Source organism: Arabidopsis lyrata (assembly GCF_000004255.2).
Source record: "Arabidopsis lyrata subsp. lyrata unplaced genomic scaffold ARALYscaffold_3, whole genome shotgun sequence".
Taxonomy (NCBI): Eukaryota; Viridiplantae; Streptophyta; class Magnoliopsida; order Brassicales; family Brassicaceae; genus Arabidopsis; species Arabidopsis lyrata.
The window spans coordinates 5917241-5940121 of NW_003302553.1; the positions used below are offsets into that span (position 1 = coordinate 5917241).

At 36.9% G+C, this 22881-nt stretch overlaps 4 protein-coding genes and 1 long non-coding RNA gene across 7 annotated transcripts; all 5 read right to left on the reverse strand.

Annotated features, from left to right (window-relative positions):
- Positions 1-1662: 1662 nt before the first annotated feature.
- On the reverse strand, positions 1663-4461 carry LOC9321091 (subtilisin-like protease SBT1.5). The gene has a single exon (XM_021031326.1). It carries the CDS (start codon positions 4167-4169, stop codon positions 1839-1841), a length of 2331 nt encoding a protein of 776 aa, XP_020886985.1. The 5' UTR covers positions 4170-4461; the 3' UTR covers positions 1663-1838.
- Positions 4462-5866: 1405 nt separating this feature from the next.
- On the reverse strand, positions 5867-7070 carry LOC9321092 (probable E3 ubiquitin-protein ligase RNF217). The gene is made up of 2 exons (XM_002884980.2): positions 6029-7070; positions 5867-5939 (listed from the first exon to the last, which is right to left on the reverse strand). Exons 1-2 carry the CDS (start codon positions 6913-6915, stop codon positions 5867-5869), a joined length of 960 nt encoding a protein of 319 aa, XP_002885026.2. The 5' UTR covers positions 6916-7070.
- A 1618-nt stretch (positions 7071-8688) lies between these two features.
- Positions 8689-9715, reverse strand: LOC110230507. 2 transcript variants are annotated; one of them, XR_002333613.1, is made up of 2 exons: positions 9310-9715; positions 8689-9168 (listed from the first exon to the last, which is right to left on the reverse strand). It is a non-coding gene; the product is annotated as an uncharacterized LOC110230507 (long non-coding RNA). The 2 variants fall into 2 exon arrangements; XR_002333614.1 differs by having other exon boundaries at positions 8689-9227.
- Positions 9716-17578: 7863 nt separating this feature from the next.
- Positions 17579-18624, reverse strand: LOC9321093 (protein LURP-one-related 11). Its single transcript, XM_002884981.2, has 3 exons — positions 18257-18624; positions 17791-18171; positions 17579-17718 (listed from the first exon to the last, which is right to left on the reverse strand). The coding sequence occupies exons 1-2, from the start codon at positions 18569-18571 to the stop codon at positions 17794-17796; spliced, it is 693 nt and encodes a 230-aa protein (XP_002885027.1). The 5' UTR covers positions 18572-18624; the 3' UTR covers positions 17579-17718; positions 17791-17793.
- A 2087-nt stretch (positions 18625-20711) lies between these two features.
- On the reverse strand, positions 20712-21757 carry LOC9321094 (protein LURP-one-related 11). Of its 2 annotated transcripts, XM_021032997.1 has the most exons (3): positions 21390-21757; positions 20924-21304; positions 20712-20851 (listed from the first exon to the last, which is right to left on the reverse strand). In XM_021032997.1, the coding sequence occupies exons 1-2, from the start codon at positions 21702-21704 to the stop codon at positions 20927-20929; spliced, it is 693 nt and encodes a 230-aa protein (XP_020888656.1). In that variant the 5' UTR covers positions 21705-21757; the 3' UTR covers positions 20712-20851; positions 20924-20926. The 2 variants fall into 2 exon arrangements, with proteins under 2 accessions (XP_020888656.1, XP_020888655.1); XM_021032996.1 differs by having other exon boundaries at positions 20712-21304.
- Between the last annotated feature and the right edge of the window lie 1124 nt (positions 21758-22881).

The following is a 22881-nucleotide window of genomic DNA, read 5'->3' on the forward strand; positions in this document are numbered from 1 at the left end:
TCCAAATCTGTACCCAAATCGGTATGAGCTGCAAATAGTTAGCCGGCGGCTTCTCATACCATCTCTCCACAGCAATAGACCATTCGTTGAAAGTGTGAGCACCCTTATCTAACACATCTTGTAGATCATATTCTGAATCGAAGATGAATTGAAATTTTTCTCTGGTAAGAGCAATTCCTTTCACTCTTCCCACCTTTTGCCATTTCCTTGGCATATTCCTTATCAAACTTTTCATATCTTGACATTCTGGGTTGAGTAATCTCCCGACTAAGCTCAAAGCATTCCTTTCACAAGAAGAAAACTCCGGCAAATCAGGCATATCGAAAGGGAGATCTTCTTCTTCTTCTTCAAGAGACATGGCCATCATGGCCTTATCCATAGCAGACGACATATTGAAAAACAGAACCGTAGAATCACGAAACTCGAGCTGAAACGAACCGAAGAAACACGAAACACAACGAACGTAAACTTCGACGGATGAAACTTAAGCCAAAACGAACCCAGAACAAATCCAAGCCAAAAAACCCAGGAGAACCAGCTTGAAACGAAATCAACAAAACCACAGACTTAAGAACAAACAAAGAAATGTTTGAAGATTAGATCTGAAATGAGCTTACGGCTGCGACACTTTTTGGAAACTTTTGTTAAAAAACCCAGATATTTTACTAAAAGCTCTCTTCACTAACCTAATGAAAGACACTAGATGGAAGAGAGGGTCCTATGCCCAAAAAAGGGAAACGTCCATTTCGTAAACAATGAGTTGACCGACCCAAGTACCCATCCATATCCTGCAATTTTTTTTGTTTTCGTTATTTATTAAAGGGTTTTATTAAATGAGCTATACGCAGTTCTCAAAATTCAAATAACGAAATAATGTAGAAAAAAAGGAATAAAATGAGCACTTATATTATTATTATATCTTATGCTTGAAAGGTAATGATTTTTTTTTTTTTTTTTTGCCAAAAGGTAATGAAATTATTTTGATCTTTTTTGACTGGTAGTAGGTGATCTGCATCTAATTTTAGATGACTGTAAAATCTGGAAAGCTTCCAATCGAATATTTCAATCTCTCAAATCTAAGGCTTTATTTAACTCATAATCTAGTTGTCTGCCACTACTACCAGTAAACTACACACCTGTACTACACGTATCTTCTATTTTAATAGGCTCTAATCGAATCATCATTTTTTAATCCTATTTTATATTCCTATGTCTAATATATCATCTAGTTATGGGCATAAAATATTATAAAGGAACCATCATTTTGACTTTGGCTTATCCGGAAAATTGGATGATATATAATAAACTAAAATAAAATCAACAACATCACCACTATTATTATTTTTTCTTGTCTAACTATAAGTATTTTCAGTTGCATGCAAATTTTTTCTTGTTCTTTTTAGTTTTTGACACAGTTTTTATTTCAATGTTTAAAAAGTCATATAAACTCTTTAAAATAAAAAAGAATTAAGTTTAATAATCGATGAATCTCACATATAAATAAAAACAAAATTGAAAATCATCATATCTTTTTCTTTTCTACATTTACCAACTCATCTAGAAAAAGACATGTTGAAGTGCATATATGTGGGCTTGGAGCTTTAAGCTTTATAAGCCTCATTAAAAGCCCACATCACAAGTGAAATACATTCTTCGGCTAAGTCTACAAAAATGGAACGTTCTTTAGACGCTGTATCTTAACAACAAAAGATACATTTTTATATTACACAAACACCCAACAAAGATCATAGACGACGACGACAACAACTTATGATCTTTCTTTTTCACTTATACAAACAAAGACCAGAATTTTCCCGGTCACCAAATCCTAAAACCCTTCACAGAGGTTGTTGAAGAGTAACCACCAAGGGACTTGTCACATTTCGTTTCCCGTCTGACCAAATTATATGACCAGTCTGCACATTTGTTGCTCCGGGTGATAACTTCACCTCTGTGGTCTTAACCCTAACAACAAAACTCAGTTTCTGCCCCACCCGTCTAAAGGATAGCTTCTCCGGCTCAACAGTCACCGTAGTCCCTCTCGGCGGCCTAATCTTAATCTCGTAGACTGAATCCGGATCGCCTACATTTGTCACCGTTCTGATGAAATGTGTCGACATTTTACTTTCTCCATACTGCTGAAACACGACAGAGAACGACGGGTAGTTCAAATTCCCGACGTGTCCCGCTCGTCTCGCACCGTCGCAGTCCGCTTGGCGACGGGTTATTGTCACAATGTTGGTTCCAGTGTAGTTAGAATTACACAAGAAGTTAATATAATCATAAGGTGTTATATCGTAGACTAGTCCCGGATCCATAGCTTTGGTTGGGTGAACATGACCCGATCCATAATCCATAACCGATGATGTATTGCCAGTGGACTCATCCATCATTGGATCACCGCGGTTATCGACCCTGTAAGCCGTAGTCATCAAGGCTGATCTTATCGCCGCCGGACTCCAATCCGGATGAGCCGCCTTGAGCAGAGCAGCGAGACCAGACACGTGAGGGCACGCCATCGAAGTGCCTGATAATATGTTGAACTCAGTTCTCCGATTATCAGAAGGAACACCCGATGGACCAATCCGGTCAGGCCAAGCAGCTAAAATGTTCAAACCAGGTGCGATTACATCCGGTTTAAGAATCTCCGGCGTCTCTGGATTGGGTCCACGAGCAGAGAAAGATGCCACAACCGGTGCAGGTCGGATCCCAAGTCGGGTCCCTTTGAAAACAATCGTAGCCGTTGGATGTTTCGATGAACGAGCTTTGGATGATTCAGAGATATACCTTCGAATCTCATCTCCTCCAGAAGCACCAACAGATGTCGCCGGTAACACGTGGCAATCAGCGACTAAACCTTCGCCGTCGAACACACCATTCGCTATAATCATCCCCAAGCCTCCATTTTTCCGTACGATTTCACCTTTGGTTGCTCTAGAATTGATTCCTCTGTCACAAAGAACGATTTTTCCCTTAACCAAATTCGGATCCAACGAGCCTTCAAGACACAGAGACGAAGAGTAACCATCGCCGCCGATTAAACTACCACCGTAAACAAGCGGGTACATTCGACCCGGATTCAGACCCGGTCCACCGTATACACTAACACCAGCAATCATCTTCCCATTACCGAGTTTTACATTGGCCGGAAAATCCCTGTCGATTGTTCCAGCTCCGACTGTTGTCATCCACGGAGCAACATTCGTCACCGTTAAAGCACCGGGACCCCCGTTTCCGGCCGAAGCAGAGACGAATATTCCTCTGTCAATAGCTCCGAAAGCTCCAATGGCGATAGCGTCGAGGTAATAAGGAACCACGACGCCTCCAACGGAGAGAGAGATAACATCGACGCCGTCGGCAACGGCGGTGTCGAAAGCGGCTAGGATATCGGAGTCGTAACAACCGGAGTTCCAACAAACTTTGTAAGCGGCGAGTCTAGCTTTCGGAGCCATCCCAGCAGCGACGCCGCGAGCGTAGCCAAGAGTTGACGCCGGAAAAACGTAACGGCCGGCGGAGATTGAAGCTGTGTGAGTCCCATGTCCATCGGAGTCACGCGGAGAACGAAACTCCGTCGTTTCATTCATTTTCCCGTTGGTTGCTTCATAACCACCGCAGAAGAATCTAGCTCCGACGAGTTTACGGTTACAAGCCGACTCCGGAAAATCTTGAGAAGCGATACATTGGCCTTTCCATTTAAGAGGAACAGGACCAAGACCACGGTCATCAAAGCTAGGTCTTTCAGGCCAAATACCAGTATCGATAACTCCGATAACAAGATCCGACCCGAAATCAGACTCTTCGAGTAGACCCGCTTTGTCGGTGGACCTAAGACCAAGAAACTCAGGGGAGCGAGTGGTGTGCAAGTGACGGACTTGCTCTGGGATTACAGAGATGACATGAGGATGGTCTAAGAGGTGACTAGCGTCTTGTGAAGTGAGTCTTGCCGAGAAGCCATGGAAAACGGTGTCGTATGTGTGGATAATAGAGGGAGGAGAAGATGTGAGTGAGGCAAGAGAGGAAGTGTACCAGTGACGGTGAGTGGGGAAGATTGAAGGTTTAGCTTCGTGGTCGACGTGGACGATGTAAGTCAAGGAGTTTGAAGAGGAAGAAGAAGAAGAAGGAGAAGAAAGAGTCAAGAGGAAGAAAAAGTAGAAGAAGAAGAAAGCCATTGACGGAGAAAGTTAGGTTTTTTTATCGGTTATTGATTCTAGATTTGGTTAGTGAGTGAAAGAAGAAGAAGAAGAAGGTAGAGGGTACCACATTGACATTGCTACAGAAGCGGAGAAAGAGAGGAGAGAACTGTGGTTTCCCTAGTGTGTACAGAGGAAGAAGCAGAAGAGGTTGTGTTTTTGTGAGCTGGAGGCACTGTCTTTTTTTCTTTGCTTTGTTTGTTAATTACGTGAATACCCCTATATACTTTTCTAAATTATTGTGATAGTGTTGGAAACTTGAAATAGTAGATTAGACGGGTCTCACATACTAGCTAGTAGCTATCATCCATTATAATTAAATTGAATGAACACACAGAGGAAAGATAAAAACATTTATATTCGAATGCAGTTATGTTTCAGGTGGCAGATTTATATGTTTCGTTCACGGGAATTTTTAATTTTCTATATGCATTGCATTGATGGGATATTTGTCGATTATTATTATTAATACCATGTTTTGATTCCATCTTTGTTTAGCTTCAGACAAAAGTAAGGATTTTCACGTTGTTTGGATTTGGTTAAGCTAAGTCTAAAACTGATGGATGTCATGTGGGTCCTTACTCCTTTTGCTTGTTCGACATGTGTTCGAGTCGCTCGTGTAGAATCTTATGATAACTTAAGTTTTATTAATCAAAAATAAGGATAAGGTTTATGATATTTCTGTCCAACGTTTGATTAGGAGTTAGATAGATGTAAAATGTTTTGACCAAATTAACCTTTTTGTGTGGATTAAATTGACCTAACTAATTTTGCTATGATGAAAAAAAGTATTAGTTTATCATGTGATTTGGAGGGCTTATATATATTTTTTAAAATAAGAATTAAAAAGTCTATAATTCATAGTTCGACGCTTACATTATATTGGACCTTTGAAAGCATAATAAATACGAGTTACGATGTGTCCATGTTCCAAAAAAAATCCACCTGAGTAGGTCGATGTTTATTGTATCATTGAACCATTGTTGTTTTACCTATATACAGTGTATTGTAATGCATTTTAATAAACCTAGAGCCCAAAGCAGTGTGAAGTGTTCACGTGTTTTTGTTCTTTTCTGCTATTTTATTTTTTTACAAGAAAATAACCATCTATAAGAATTTAAAAAGTCTATAATAAAACGAAACTATAGTGTACCCCATTCAACTGTATTGACGGGTAATACGGACAATAAGTAGGTCCAGACTCCAGAGTATTATTTATTTTTGCAGAATGCATTTCATTAAAATTTTACATTTACCATCCATTTTTATGTATTTATTATCATCGTTTACACCAATTATTGACTATGGAGGAAGTCTAGTAATGAGTAGAGAAGCTCTCTAAAGCGGGACATAGAATGGAGCTTTACTCTAATCACTCCTCTTTTCGCTTTTGCTTTTAGTTTTAAATCAAAGTCGAACCATACCAACGACTTTTGAAATCTTAATTTTTATTTTATTTTCCTTATACATTTACTTCCATTCCATTGAAAGAATATCTCGAGTGATTAAAATTGTAAATACATGTAATGGCTTATCGGGCTTCAATAAACTCATGGGCCTCCAATTTCTCATGGACATATATATATTGCAAATAATTGTCTTATGATTCATACGCCAATAACACATAAGGTTGGATAAAAACAAAACAAATAGAAGAAACCATTCTTAATTGGCCTTTAGTAACGGATTTGGCATACGTGAGAAGAACCCCACACAGATCCACAACCATAGCAAAACTGATATCCACACCTACGAATTCAAAGAAAACAAAACGAAAACGAATATTAGTAAAAGACTTACTACAAAGTAAAAGATTTGTTATGATTAAAAACACAAACCTGCAATTTATATGTTGACAACCTTCAACTTTATCAACATAGAATTTGCAACTAGGACACCTTCTCCACTGCTTATTTTTCGCCATCTGAATCAACAAAGCATCTTCGTCATCACTACTCTTCTTCTTCGTATTCCCAAATCTCTGGAACTCGTCACACCCAATCCCCGCATGCCACGTCACCTTACACTTCACACAGAAGAGTCGGTGACAAGACGGACACTCCGTCTGCGTCACGTTTGCATTACCACCTTCATCGTTCACCATCATAGCCGAACAGTCTTTGAACGGACAGTAGAATTTGTCCCACGAGGAGATCAAAGACTCGCACAAGATTTTATCCCAACGGTCGAAAACGTCCTTGGGGATTAGATCTCGACACGTGTATGGCTCTATCAGGTGCGTGCACTCCACGTCAGGACATTTGATCCTCGCTGCGTTTTCTTTGATCTTAGTCGCCACGTACCGGACGGTGCAGTCTGTGCAGTAGAAGTGAACACAGTTAGTGGTTCCTCGGAAGATGTCGGAGGAAGGTTTTTCGTCCATACAGATCATACAAAACCTTCTCGATGGTTCGGTGGGTTCATTCTCGGTTTTGATCTCCGGTTCCTGCTTAACCCGCGTGACGAGATTCCTTTGGACTTGGGGATGATGATTAACACCACCAGTAGAAGCGACAATGGAAGAAAACAGAGCTTCTTGGAGATGGAGCTCCGTAGCGTAGTTTTCGTCGGAGATTGGGAAAACTTCATCGTAATCGAACAAAGCAGAGAAGTAGGTTTCATCTACCAACACATCGGTGTCCACCTTTGTGCTTGATGATGATGAACCATCATTCATCATAAATTCTTGTTCTGTGTGATTAGTTCCTATGACTCTTAGGTGCATTCACGTTAAATACTGGCGTCGGATGTTGAATTCGAAGGGTCTTCTTAGTTAAATGCATAGGATTAATTAGTTGTCAATGAAGGTAGCATTGGAATCTGAAATGTTAAGCAATTGAATCGTAGTCAAATGCCCTTTCGCTATCTCTAGATCATACATACATATATTGAACTTCCATATATTTATGTAAAAAAATGTTTCATTAACACATGAGAATCGAATGTATTATAAGGTAAACACATGATATCATGTATCTCGAATATTAATCTTTTCATATACAACTAGGGATTAATCAGCGCTACGCGTCGGTTATTTTTATATAAAAAATTTCGCTATATTTGTAATAGAGTAATCTCCGTTAGCATTTTAACAAAGTAAAGGTTTGTAACTTGAGCTCTTAAGTGTAGTTTTTGATAAAAAAAAAAATATCTATGTGAAAGAGATTTGATATACATTGGTTATATGTTCAACTGATTTTTTTTAATATGTACCTTTTCTGGAAGTTTAAGTGTTAGTTTAAATTAAACGTAAAATCTTTATGAAATTTATTTTCTTTACAGCGACAACTGGATTTTAGATGTTATCAATACTTGAGTATGAATACTATTTTTCTTATTCTTAGATGTATGACTATCATATTAGTTCATATATTAACATTAAGTACATTTGATAATTTTATGGAATACTTTATAAAAAGACAATTGAGTATGGTTTTATGTGAAAGAATCGTAACCTCCTACTACAAAGTTTCAGCAAGTTGCTTATATATAAGAGATGGTGCAAAAAGTTCACTGATGTTTCCGAATTCTCTTGCTGGATTTTTATAGGAAGCGTGCAAATGTGAATCATTTTTTAACTATAGCCATCATGATCACAAGTGTAAGCTTATATACCTTTGACATAAAACTGATCATATGACACATGTATCCCAAGTTTTAGGGACCAAAAACTATATCCATCTTCACAAGTCATCAATTTTAGTGATGCAAACTATCAAGGCACAAACGTTTATGCTGAGGGAAAGGAATGAAACTTTGCTTCAAGGGCCTGCAATTTTAGAAGTGATATTACTATAAGGATTTGTTATGTTTAACACATACATGGCTAATGATAGTGTGTAAGAAGATAAGCTGAACTTCCTTGCTGAAAGGCAGCCTTTATATATGTGGGAATCATGACAAGTTTCATCTACTGAGTTACTAATAACTATGAGAATTCACCAGTTACATGGAAGACCTTAATTTCAATGCAGATTTAGATTGAAACAAAAAAAAAGAAAGAAGATATAGGGAAAGCAATAGCTTCATTGAAGAGGATGAAACCACCTCCATATTGTTTTGTTTTTTCACTTTTACTAAAGCATTCGTCTTAACACATTATCATCTGATTCTTGTCTTAGAAGCAGGATGAAGCGCCAGAGATCCGGAAAACAAACTTTAAACAACCTTCTCATCAAAGTATATAAAAAGAAGTTGAGGTCAAATTTCAGTTTTCATTTCTATGAACTCCCTGCGTTTGTTCTCTTTCTCTATCTTTTTTTGCATACAACTTCTAAAACCATCGAAAAACACAAAGATTTTCACATCATTCATTGTGTTTTACAATGATGATAATCACAAGATTTTGTGGAGATAGCTCTTTACTACATGTAGATACTTGTAGAGGTGAACATAGCTAGTAAGCTGAATTTATAATATTTGTTCTTCGAATATATTCTTATTTTTGGCAAAATAAAATCGTGAAACATATATTAAACACACAAAAGTGGCATTAAGCTATCAGATCCCACACTATTATTAAAAAAACCTACATAAGCCACTATCATGAATCAAAAGTGGCATTAAGCTACGGAGGAGTGGGTAAACAATACCACCTAGATCGATGCTCCTTTTTATCTGGTTATTCATCGTGCCCAATTTATAATCCACATCATTCACAGATGGCAAACCTTAGTAACTCATTCATGTTCCAAAATCTGGCTACACAATGTAATTCTTGCAGCATCAAATCGATTTTAGTAAAGAGAAAACGACAAAATATTAAATCTGGATAGTCAAGTTGCCTTCGAAGCATTATTTGTTGGCAACCATTAAAACTATGCTTATATATAACATGTTTAGTGGTTAATATCGCTCACCATGGAAACCAAGAATATGAAACTGGTGATTAACTTTGGTTTCGACCAATATCCAGTTCGTGACCTGAAGCTGGCTGGCTTTAATGGTTGGGATGATGGCTCCTCGTTCTCTCCCATTACTGTTTCATTGTGCAGAAAAAGCAGAGGTTCTTTTATGGAAGGCGGACGATATATAAGCCTAAAACCGTGATAAACTGAATTTAAACATGTAATATGCATACGTTTAGACACCATGTGAGCCCAAGGTGGAGAACACATACCGAAGCTTGCAAAGTTTGCTGAATCTGGCAATAGTTGATTCCGAATGATGTTTTTGAAATTGATTCAACCCATATATAGGTCTACGTATCGAAAATCTTGCCACTGTGTGCTTTCTTGGCGTTTCATCACGGTTTCGTGCTTTATATATATTATCGCTCGATTGGCTTTTCCTTTGTATCTGTAGAGACGAAACTGAAAACGTAAAGAATCTATAGCGACATCGTTGGGAAACCCTAAACCCCAATTATTCATTTTCAATTTTAGTTGCTTGAGTTTGATGACATGGCAACTTTGTAGAGATTTAAAATTTTAAGGAGACTAAGCTGACGTGGCGTGTTGAGAATGTCTTTTTAAATTGCTGATGTGGATGGCTTAAAAAGTCTCAATAAGCTTCTTTTATTAGTAAGAGATTAATTAATGATGAAAACTTTCAACTTCGATCCAAATCGTTTTTTCCCTTTTCCATTATAAATCCCATTTTCTTTCAAGTCCTATCGGTAGAGAAAATCTACTTCATACTGTTGTAACTGTGTTGTTCTATTGATTAATGAATGAGATTTCGATACATATATATACATGATGAGGGGAGACAAATCCCCATTGGGCTAGTAAACCCTAAAGCCCAAAAGCCCACTAAGTACAATATAGGCCGTCATAAGGAGAATCTTCAAGAACATGGGCATGGGCCTTCTAGGACATGGACATGGGCCTTCTAGAATATGCATAAGGTCCACGGTTATGGAGTCCATCCAACATGTGGTTTATAACACTCCCCCTTGGATGACATAACCGTGTAGATGCCAAAGGATCTTAGTAATACGCTTGGGGATGCTGCCTCATTAAAACCTTACCAGGAAAACCCATTGGGACAAAACCATGGTTAAGGAAAAAGAGTACAGCACGTATTATTCCCCCTGTTTTGGTCATCCCTGCAAGTCCTTAAGTCTCCGCATTCCAATTTGATGCGTGAGCTTCCTCAATGTCGATGTTGGTAATGCCTTGGTAAAGAGATCGGCTGAGTTGTCGCTGGATCGAACTTGTACCACTCGAACTTCTCCATCCCTTTGCAAGTCATGCGTGAAGAAGAACTTTGTTAGAATGTGCTTCGTCCGATCTCCCTTGATGTAGCCGTCCTTGAGCTGAGCGATACAGGCTGTGTTGTCTCCTCATATGATGGTCTTTGATGTTGTAGTAGTTGCGCCTTGAAGAAGGCTGCCTACGTACCCTTGGAAGGGATCAAGCCACACGTAGTTCCTATCTATTGACCATGCCATAATCTGATTTTACCTGCATCAGCAAAACAAACTAAACCAAAGCAAACTAGACCTTCTTTGGTTAGATCAGTATAGAATAAAACCCAAATAAACAAACATAGGAAGAATAGAATTTAAAATTTAACCAAACCTTCCTTCAAACCTTTCTAGTGCCTTTGGGTTGATCATGAACTAAATTTAGGCAAAGGAGGTTCACGGCAAAACATATGTCTGGTCTAGTGTGGCTAGCCAAGTACATTAACGCTCCTATGGCACTAAGGTATGGCACTTCAGGATCGAGAACTTCTTCCTCATCCTTTTTTGGACCGAATGGATCACTATCCAATCCGAGGCTTCTCACCACCATTGGGCTGCTCAATGGGTGGGCCTGGTCCATATTGAATCTCTTGAGTACTTTTTCAGTATATGCCTTTTGATGCACAAGGATTCCATTATTCATGTACTCAAGTTGCAATCCCAAACAGAATTTTGTCTTGCCTAGGTCTTTCATCTCGAATTCTTTCTTTAGATATTTGACTGTTTGGGCGATTTCCCAAGAGGTTTCAAGGATGTTTAAATCATCCACATATACTGCTATTATTACAAACCCTTTGTTTGCAAATTTCTTTATGAAGATACATGGACTAATGGGATCATTCTTATAACCTTCTCTGACTAGGTACTCGCTTAATCTATTGTACCACATGCGTCCACTTTGTTTCAGTCCATAAAGTGATTTGTTCAGCCTTATGCAGTATTGGTCTCGAGACCCTTTCTTATCTTTATCTTTGAGCTCAATACCCTCTGGTAATCTCATATATATCATCCAGTGGACTTATATAAATATGCAGGCATTACATCCATTAGCCGCAAATCAAGTCTTTTTCTTTATATAGCCAGACTTAGCAAAATTTAAATGTCTTAGCATCCACCACAGGGGAGTATGTTTCTTCATAATCTATCCCCGGTCTTTGTGAGAATCCTTGTGCTACAAGCCGTGCCTTATATCTCACGATTTCATTATTCTCATTTCTCTTCTTCACAAAGACCCATTTGTGTCCTACTGGTTTTTACATCGAATGGTGTCCTTAAGGTCGGACCAAACTCATTCCTTTTCTTAATGATTCTTAGCTCCACGTTTTATGGTCTTGTACCATTTAATCAATCAAGTCTTTGAGTGCACTCTAGTATAGACGTGGGCTCCTGATCCTCATTTATATTCATAAATTCAAGTGCTACCTTGCATGCAAAATTATCTTATGTCGACATTTCTTATATGTTCCATTATGTTCCAGACATGATATAATCGATTTGAGATTTATTATGGTCAGGACCTTTAATATTTTGCAGCTTGGCGTCCCAAGCTACATTATATGGTACCTGTACCTTAGAGCCGGCCGGCCTTATCTCCATGTCTGGGATGGTTTCCTTAGTAACCTCGGATTCCTATTGCACCTTTCTTTGATTTTTGAGGATTTTTATCTTTGGAACCTATTAGTCTACCACGTTTCTTTCGTGTGTTAGACTCGGTAGCAATTTCATTGATTCCCTTTTGGATATCAATACGTACTGGTGCATTACAAGCTGGTATGTACGTTTTTGTAACTTTCTTTGGGTCAGCAAAGGAATCTGGCAATTGATTAGCTAGCTTTTCAAATGTATAATCTTATGGACCTCTGATTCTCATGCCAGAGTCCGAGGATCTTGCCAATTTAAGGATGTTTGATTCCATTATATTTCTTTTATTGCTTTACCCAGCTTGTTCGTCTCTCCACCTATAGTAGGAATTTCGGATTCATTCAAATGACAATCCACGTATCTAGCCTTAAATAGATCACCCGTAGTTGGCTCTAGATACTTAATAATGGTGGGAGAATCAAATCCAACATATATTCCCATCCTCCTTTGAGGTCCCATCTTTGTTCTATGTGGTGGAGCAATCGGTACATATACGGCACACCCGAAAGTCTTTAGATGGGATATGTCTGGCTCATGACCCATGAGTAATTGGGATGGTGAATATTTATGTTCACTAGATGGCCTTATGCGTATAAGCTCTGATGCATGTAAAACAGTGTGTCCCCAAGCGGCTACTGGAAGCTTCGACCTCATGAGTAATGGTCGAACGATCAATTGAATTCGTTTAATGAAGGATTCCGCTAATCCATTCTGTGTATGTACATGTGCTACGGGATGTTCCACACTTACCCCCATGGACATACAGTAGTCATTAAACGCTTGGGACGTGAATTCACCGGCATTGTCTAGACGTATAGTCTTAAGCGGAAAATCTGGAAAGTGGGCTCGCAGTCTTATTATCTGGGCCAATAACCTAGCAAACACTTGGTTTCTAGTAGATAGGAGACAAACATGCGACCATCTTGTCGATGCATCAATGAGGACCATACATATATATATCTCCTTGTATCCTTTCCAGAAATTTTAAGGTCTCTTTATTTACCTTAGCCGGTGATGGCCTTATAATGAGTTTCCCTTGTGAACATGCTTCACACGTGAGATTCTTAGGGATAACTCTTTTCTCTTTTAGGGTGTGCCCCTTTGAATTTATCATAAGCTTACGCATCATACTATGACCCGGATGGCCAAGCCGGTCATGCCATAAAGTGAATTTCTCGATGAACTCTTTGTTCATTGCCATATTAGCTTCGATCATATCGATTTTAATATAGTAGTGACCAGTGGATAATGCGGGTATAGTCTCTAGGACTTTCTTATGTCCTTGGGTGATCTCTTTGTTCCCTTCACCCTTTGTTTCAATATGGAAACCATTCAATCTTATATCTTTGAAACTTAATAAGCTCCTCTTCGAGCTGGGTGAATATAAGGCATCGCTTAGTTCAAGATGCGTGCCATTTGGTAATAGAATATGGGCTTGGCCGTAGCCCTCAATAAGGTTTGCTATGCCCGCTAAGTGCTAATATTGGCATTTTTCATTATGAGATTTAGGAAAATATCTCTTATCTTTTGTGTGGCTCCACTATCCACCACAATTATGTTCTTGTCCTCGGCCATTTCTTATATGGACAAGAATCATGTTCTAAACATAAAATAATATAAAATAAATTCAAGCAAATAACAATCAATGAACACATAAAATGCAAAGAAAAACATAGAGGTTTTGATGTCGAAGTAAGATTTATCAACTTGATTCTTTTATGCAATCAAAAGTTTCATACTCTATTAGATCATCTTGATCATGTTCACCATCTTTATATACCAAATGGGCTTTAGGATTCTTCCCTTTTACACTCTCTTGATAGAGGTCACAACGATGTTTGGAAGTCCTACATATCTTAGCCCAATGGTTTCCCATTCCATATCTATGGTATACTCATTTGGTCGAGTGTTGTGGTTTGGAAATACCACATCGTCCTCGCCCTCGACCACGGCCGGAATTGGGTCTACATCCACGGTTATAGTGGTTCCCACGGCCGGATGAGTTATAGTGGCCACAACCACGTCCTTTCCATCCACCACGGTCACGGCCGTGTGGTCTATCACTTTAGACGTGGTTAGATTCTTTGGATTCTTTCTTATCCTCTGCGGCCTTATTGGCATTAGGTAATGGGGTTAATCTATGAGGTCGTAACTCACTGTTTTTATCTGTAAGTCATTATTTTTTTTTTTTTTCATCTAGCAATAGACTCATTCACGGACTTATAGTCCTGGATTATGAGACTCTCAATAAGATGGTGGCTAATATTGCCTTGTATCTATCTTTCTCTCTTGGCATTCTTACCTTATTAGATACATTCACCAAGTCCTTTTGACTTTAGGATAATCTTAGTATCCATTGCCCATTTTAAAATAATTATCTCCTAAGAGATTTAGGGCAGTAAAGTACAAGTTGTAATTCAACATCTACAAGGAAAAGTTTTGAGTCAAAATCATGTAATCGTTAGTGTCATGCGGTATTTGAGACCGAACCATGAATCGATTTACTTAGGGATTTGACTTTCCTCTTTTGCTTATGATTAGATTTCCTCTTTTGATTAGGATTAACTTTTCCTTTTCCTTTTAGGATTTACTTTCCTCTTTACTTTAGGATTAATTTTCCTATTTCACTTATGATTTTAGATTTTAAGATTTCTTATTTTAATTAGGATTTGGAAATTTTCTATTTCTTAAAGTATTCCTATCTTGAATAGGATTTATGAATTTCCTAATTTAATTAGGATTTAGAGTACAATAGGATTTAGGATTTTATTTAGGTTTTCATGCTTTCTATTAGGATTTTAAAGTTTCCTATTTTATTGAGGATTTTAAGATTCCCTATTTAGGATTTAGGGTTGTTAAGATTTCCTATTATCCCTAAGATTTAGGGTTTTAAGGTTTCCTATTTTTACTTAGGATTTAGGGTTTTTAAGATTTCCTATTATCCCTAAGATTTAGGGTTTTAAGATTTTCTATTTTATTTTAAGATTTTAGGGTTTTAGGTTTTAGGGTTTTAAGATTTCTTTTAGGATTATCTTTTCTAAGTTTTCTAGGGTTCATGCAATTTTAGTTTTAGGGTGTTAAGCATGTAATCAATCAAAGGAGCAAACAATCTAACAACCTAAACAATCTCAATCAAGCCGATTTAAACTTATGGAATTTTTTGGATTAGATTCGTTTTAGGTTTTAGGTTTTTAGACCTTTAAAGTTTCGGTTATTAGCTTATGTATTTTCGTTTTGCGATTTTAGGTTTAGACAATTAAAACTTCTCTAGCAACTTAGGCGAGTTTAGCTTAAGCGATAATCAACTTTTTCTAGCAACCTAAACGAGTCAAACAATCGAGCAAACAAGCAATCGGATCAAGCAAGCAATCAAATCATACAAGCAAAGCAATCACTTAATCAATCATCATTCGTTTTAGGGTTTCTCTTTGCTTAACTTTCAAGTTTAATTGTTGGTTCTTTAGCTTTAGGGTTTTGATGTTACCTTTCACCTTATGGGGTTGTATGGACTAGAACCGGGAGCTAAAGACCTCGGTAACTCACGCTGCTGCAACGAACCGCAAACAGTACCACGATGAACAGTGCCGCGATGAACAGTGCCGCGATGAACAGTGCCGCGATGAACAGTGTCGGTGATGAACAGTGTCGGCGATGAACAGTACAGCGATGAACAGTACCGAGATGAACAGTGTCGGCGATGAACAGTGCCGCGATTTTTAGGGTTAGGGTTTTAGGGTTTTCGTTAAGAGCAAGTCGTGCTGATAACGTGTTGTAACTGTGTTGTTCTATTGATTAATGAATGAGATTTCGATACATATATATACATGATGAGGGGAGACAAATCCCCATTGGGCTAGTAAACCCTAAAGCCCAAAAGCCCACTAAGTACAATATAGGCCGTCATAAGGAGAATCTTCAAGAACATGGGCATGGGCCTTCTAGGACATGGACATGGGCCTTCTAGAATATGCATAAGGTCCACGGTTATGGAGTCCATCCAACATGTGGTTTATAACACATACGTCCCATTCTCGAACGTCGTCGTTTTCCAGTTCTTTGGCTTCCACCTAACGTTACGTTGTTAAACGATATACCGTGTCGACTTGCTTATAGTTTACTTACATTACATGAGGCCATTTTTTTTCTTAAATGCGTATCTTCGTAGTTCACTAGTTACACGAAGACATAATGGCCAAGTTTCTTCTAACTATCTTATATGACATAATGGCCAAGACATATATGTTCTTGACAATCTTATATATCCCAAAAGCTCTTAGTCTTATATAGTCAAACTGGTCCATAGAAAAATTCGCTTGATTTTAAAGCTCGATTACGTTGTTAGGCTTTTCGAACATCTAATCAGTATCTGGCCACGAGTGCGTGGTGCGCAAACAAATCTGGTAATCCGCCGAGATAGGTGGGATTAGGGTAGGCATGTCAATCGGGCTAGTCCGGCCCGGCCCGGTCCGAAACCCGCAAAATCAGTACATATTTGAGTCCGGTCCGGCCCGGCCCGTAAAAATTCCGAACCTATATTTTAAAGCCCGGTCCGGCCCTAACAGGGCTATAGGGCTTTTCCAGATTTTTTTAGGCTTTTCTTCCGACAACAAAAAATAAACTTATAATTTCTAATATCTCTTAAAAAATAATCTATATATGAAACGAGTCAATCAAAATTTAAATAACCACTAACGCTAATTTAGTTTTTTAAAAAGAGAGTTAAAATCAAATAAATAATCTAAATAAATTGTTTAAATTTATACTAGATAAAATATAAAATCAAAATAATTCAAATTAGGTAGTAGAGCTAATATTTACTTCGATTTATAGTAATACAAGAAAAAAAAAAAACTAAGTTTATGGTTTTCTCGGCAGTCTTTCTAGTTATTCCCCTTAGGTATGAATGGTAGGGTCCAGGTGAATGGGTAAAACTCTATCAAAAATTTTTTTTACAACAAATCTTATAATCAAACGAAAATATTAACAAAAAAGGATCAAATTATTTTTTGAAGGGTTTTTCGGGCTAGTTCGAATCCGGCCGGGCTAAGCCCAAAAATTTTTTTAGCCCGAACCGGCTTAGCCCGAAAGGCCCGGTTTTTTCTGGACATATAATTTGAAATCCAAGTCCACTGTTTTTCAAGGCCGGGCCGGGCTAGTCCGCGGGCTTTGGCCCTAATTGACATATCTAGACTAGAGTTAGGAGGGTTTGCTGACGGAGGAGGAGAAAAATGGGACGATGGAGCTACAAAGATGGTGCGGCGTCGTTTTAGTGTCTCCCAAAGATGAACGATACAGATCTTCTCCTAGGAATCGAATCGGATCTGACCCATACAATTTTGTAATTGGGATTTTGCTGGTACTTAAACTAATCATTTTCATATTTTAATGGACTTTAAATTTTATTTGAGTAATTATCAGTTGGGTCCTCAAACATTTACTATACTCACTAATTAGCGTTACGGCGCCCCTACATATATAATTATAAAATCCATCTTGAAAATATTTGTCACTTGTCAAATTGTTTTTTCTGTTTGTTGAAGAACATTTTCAACGAAGAAATTAAAAGAGAGCTTACACTCACTTTATTAAAACTCTACTTTACAACAAGTAACAACAATTGTACCTTGTTTTCTCTCTTAAAATACCATTGTAACATTAGTTGTACTTTGATAAGTAACAAGACAAAATTTGCGGAACCTAAAAATAAAAAAACTAGTTTACAACCCAAAAATCTCATCAATTTAGCAAACGGTTAAGTAAAGTATATACCTGTTACAGTATACAATTGATAAGACTATGAGCTAAAACAAGTCCAATGATGAAAGAGTGATCAACTTGTGACTCAACCATCATCGTCAAAACATCATCTCCTAACTTCAAACCATTTATCGATTGCTTTCTCTTCACTTCTGCCAATAGTTTTCCACAGTGATCCTCAATCGCTAGACTTGATCCGCGAGTTACCATCTTATAACAATATTGTTCATCGTTTCTACACGATCCCGCGATGACTCTATAGGAAGATGATGAATCTTTATTCGGAATTTGAAAAACATTATTTTTCACTCGAAAATATTCAAGTTTTGTCGTTGATTCAGCTGTTCCAGATGATGATCTATATCCTTCCCAAGTCTTGAATAATCCAAATTTCTGCATAAACAGAAAAAAAAAATTAATTAGTACTTCGAAGTGAATAAATGTGTTATTGCATGAAAAAAATGGAACGTGCGTATACCTGTCTACGTAAGGTAAACAAGACATGACCGGACAAATCCATGAGATAAACTTCACGGCAGCTCTTAGAGTTATAATTATCGACACGATAGATTATTTTCCCTTTGGAATCGAAGACGGTGCAGCCATTTGTGTTGAACACCAACGACTTCATCCATATAGTGAAAGTCTCTTGCTCCGTCGTCAAGTACGGCGATATTGTTTCTTCTCCGGTGCCGGAGGTTATCAGATCGGGATGAATCTTCACCATAGTCTCCGATGGACAGATTCGATTCTGCCAAGTTTTTGTTTCAAAAGGTCGTCGGTTTATTTGCATATATATCTATATCGAGACTGATTTGGAATTTTTTTTTTTTTTTTTGTTGATTCGATTGGTAGACATAAGTGGATTAAAAGTTGGGTATATATGCACAGCCGATTGGTGGAAGTTACTTACTTTGTTCGTTTATGATTAATTTAAGTCAACTTAATGATTATTCAATGTTCAAAGCAATTAAGTTCTTGTCATATTTTTAATTCCTCGTGTTTTAGAAGAAAGCTCTCGTTATATGTTTGAATCTTCGATGTTTAATAATTATATTATTGATTATATGCATGTGATTTCGAGTTATTTTATTGTTTTCTTTGTGTATATTGATGTGTGAACTACTATATATCGATCTGATCAAGGTCTTCTTCCACATGTTTAATTTGAAATCATAATTAATTAATAACAATTTCTGGAGAGAGAAAAATACTATACATTAATTTATAATTTATATTATAGAAAGATCAAGGCACCTTGAGAGTTAGGGAGCTCTAGGCACCTTGAGAAGTTGCTCAATCAATTTTGACTTGTATTTCCTCGTATGCGTATGTCACACTCACAATGCTCAACACAATGCTCAACACAATGTTTGTTATACCTTTTAAATACTAGATTATATAATTTTATCTCTTTAGATGTTTTTTTTTTGTGAAACAAAATATTTATTCTAAAACTTATTATGGAACGGAAAGGATTAATGTGTGTGAGTATTAATTTGCAGTATATAAAATGATGTTAGAAAAGGTGAAATTTTCGTAGCTAAAAGAAGTAAACTGTCATTATAAACTCATGATTTCGTTCAATATACTTTAACTTTTGGTATCATCGTTCAATATACTTCTCTAGCTACTAAATTAAGTATAGTCACTTTTCTTGTTGTAATTAGATCACGCAATATCAGCAACCACATAAACAAATGAGTCAATGCTTAATATAGCCCACCAACTGAATAATTGTTAGACGCATTAAAAGATTAATATACATATACAGTGTACTACTGATATACGGTGGCTATGGATTTATTAATTTGGTCGTCGCTGTTTTGTAAATGAAGTTGAAGTCGACGAAGAGTGCATGTGCATCGTGTCACAGGTTTTAATTTAGGTCTTAGGCGGATAAGCGTGAGTCGTCAGACATCATTACCTTTTTGTCCCTGTCTTAATTACATATTCTAGTTTCTTTCTTTAATCATATGAACTAAAAAATAAGTTAGGTTTTTATTTTTGTCCTATTAATTCATACACTTGTAATTGAATAATATCAAACTTTTGGCATGTTGAACCTTTCTAGTAGCTGACGGATTCCCGAATTGATACTAAACAGCAACTTGAGTATATATTATACATAATGAGATCACTGAATTTTTTTTTTTTTTTTTTTAAAGATAAACAGAGACCCTTTTCTTATACCAGGTAACAAATTATGAATCCGGCCCGGATTGAAGAAAGTTTATGGTTTTCTCGGCAGTCTTTCTAGTTATTCCCCTTAGGTATGAATGGTAGGGTCCAGGTGAATGGGTAAAACTCTATCAAAAATTTTTTTTACAACAAATCTTATAATCAAACGAAAATATTAACAAAAAAGGATCAAATTATTTTTTGAAGGGTTTTTCGGGCTAGTTCGAATCCGGCCGGGCTAAGCCCAAAAATTTTTTTAGCCCGAACCGGCTTAGCCCGAAAGGCCCGGTTTTTTCTGGACATATAATTTGAAATCCAAGTCCACTGTTTTTCAAGGCCGGGCCGGGCTAGTCCGCGGGCTTTGGCCCTAATTGACATATCTAGACTAGAGTTAGGAGGGTTTGCTGACGGAGGAGGAGAAAAATGGGACGATGGAGCTACAAAGATGGTGCGGCGTCGTTTTAGTGTCTCCCAAAGATGAACGATACAGATCTTCTCCTAGGAATCGAATCGGATCTGACCCATACAATTTTGTAATTGGGATTTTGCTGGTACTTAAACTAATCATTTTCATATTTTAATGGACTTTAAATTTTATTTGAGTAATTATCAGTTGGGTCCTCAAACATTTACTATACTCACTAATTAGCGTTACGGCGCCCCTACATATATAATTATAAAATCCATCTTGAAAATATTTGTCACTTGTCAAATTGTTTTTTCTGTTTGTTGAAGAACATTTTCAACGAAGAAATTAAAAGAGAGCTTACACTCACTTTATTAAAACTCTACTTTACAACAAGTAACAACAATTGTACCTTGTTTTCTCTCTTAAAATACCATTGTAACATTAGTTGTACTTTGATAAGTAACAAGACAAAATTTGCGGAACCTAAAAATAAAAAAACTAGTTTACAACCCAAAAATCTCATCAATTTAGCAAACGGTTAAGTAAAGTATATACCTGTTACAGTATACAATTGATAAGACTATGAGCTAAAACAAGTCCAATGATGAAAGAGTGATCAACTTGTGACTCAACCATCATCGTCAAAACATCATCTCCTAACTTCAAACCATTTATCGATTGCTTTCTCTTCACTTCTGCCAATAGTTTTCCACAGTGATCCTCAATCGCTAGACTTGATCCGCGAGTTACCATCTTATAACAATATTGTTCATCGTTTCTACACGATCCCGCGATGACTCTATAGGAAGATGATGAATCTTTATTCGGAATTTGAAAAACATTATTTTTCACTCGAAAATATTCAAGTTTTGTCGTTGATTCAGCTGTTCCAGATGATGATCTATATCCTTCCCAAGTCTTGAATAATCCAAATTTCTGCATAAACAGAAAAAAAAAATTAATTAGTACTTCGAAGTGAATAAATGTGTTATTGCATGAAAAAAATGGAACGTGCGTATACCTGTCTACGTAAGGTAAACAAGACATGACCGGACAAATCCATGAGATAAACTTCACGGCAGCTCTTAGAGTTATAATTATCGACACGATAGATTATTTTCCCTTTGGAATCGAAGACGGTGCAGCCATTTGTGTTGAACACCAACGACTTCATCCATATAGTGAAAGTCTCTTGCTCCGTCGTCAAGTACGGCGATATTGTTTCTTCTCCGGTGCCGGAGGTTATCAGATCGGGATGAATCTTCACCATAGTCTCCGATGGACAGATTCGATTCTGCCAAGTTTTTGTTTCAAAAGGTCGTCGGTTTATTTGCATATATATCTATATCGAGACTGATTTGGAATTTTTTTTTTTTTTTTTGTTGATTCGATTGGTAGACATAAGTGGATTAAAAGTTGGGTATATATGCACAGCCGATTGGTGGAAGTTACTTACTTTGTTCGTTTATGATTAATTTAAGTCAACTTAATGATTATTCAATGTTCAAAGCAATTAAGTTCTTGTCATATTTTTAATTCCTCGTGTTTTAGAAGAAAGCTCTCGTTATATGTTTGAATCTTCGATGTTTAATAATTATATTATTGATTATATGCATGTGATTTCGAGTTATTTTATTGTTTTCTTTGTGTATATTGATGTGTGAACTACTATATATCGATCTGATCAAGGTCTTCTTCCACATGTTTAATTTGAAATCATAATTAATTAATAACAATTTCTGGAGAGAGAAAAATACTATACATTAATTTATAATTTATATTATAGAAAGATCAAGGCACCTTGAGAGTTAGGGAGCTCTAGGCACCTTGAGAAGTTGCTCAATCAATTTTGACTTGTATTTCCTCGTATGCGTATGTCACACTCACAATGCTCAACACAATGCTCAACACAATGTTTGTTATACCTTTTAAATACTAGATTATATAATTTTATCTCTTTAGATGTTTTTTTTTTGTGAAACAAAATATTTATTCTAAAACTTATTATGGAACGGAAAGGATTAATGTGTGTGAGTATTAATTTGCAGTATATAAAATGATGTTAGAAAAGGTGAAATTTTCGTAGCTAAAAGAAGTAAACTGTCATTATAAACTCATGATTTCGTTGTGAAAAAAAAAAAAAAAAAAACTCATGATTTCGTTCAATATACTTTAACTTTTGGTATCATCGTTCAATATACTTCTCTAGCTACTAAATTAAGTATAGTCACTTTTCTTGTTGTAATTAGATCACGCAATATCAGCAACCACATAAACAAATGAGTCAATGCTTAATATAGCCCACCAACTGAATAATTGTTAGACGCATTAAAAGATTAATATACATATACAGTGTACTACTGATATACGGTGGCTATGGATTTATTAATTTGGTCGTCGCTGTTTTGTAAATGAAGTTGAAGTCGACGAAGAGTGCATGTGCATCGTGTCACAGGTTTTAATTTAGGTCTTAGGCGGATAAGCGTGAGTCGTCAGACATCATTACCTTTTTG

Excerpts from the sequence above, each read along its gene's own strand:
- LOC9321091 (XM_021031326.1), bottom strand. The coding sequence starts at position 4,169 with ATGGCTTTCTTCTTCTTCTACTTTTTCTTCCTCTTGACTCTTTCTTCT.
- LOC9321092 (XM_002884980.2), bottom strand. The coding sequence starts at position 6,915 with ATGCACCTAAGAGTCATAGGAACTAATCACACAGAACAAGAATTTATG. Across the intron at positions 5,940-6,028 it reads TGTCAACATATAAATTGCAG|GTGTGGATATCAGTTTTGCT; the intron begins GTTTGTGTTTTT and ends TTGAATTCGTAG.
- LOC9321093 (XM_002884981.2), bottom strand. The coding sequence starts at position 18,571 with ATGCAAATAAACCGACGACCTTTTGAAACAAAAACTTGGCAGAATCGA. Across the intron at positions 18,172-18,256 it reads TGTTTACCTTACGTAGACAG|AAATTTGGATTATTCAAGAC; the intron begins GTATACGCACGT and ends CTGTTTATGCAG.
- LOC9321094 (XM_021032997.1), bottom strand. The coding sequence starts at position 21,704 with ATGCAAATAAACCGACGACCTTTTGAAACAAAAACTTGGCAGAATCGA. Across the intron at positions 21,305-21,389 it reads TGTTTACCTTACGTAGACAG|AAATTTGGATTATTCAAGAC; the intron begins GTATACGCACGT and ends CTGTTTATGCAG.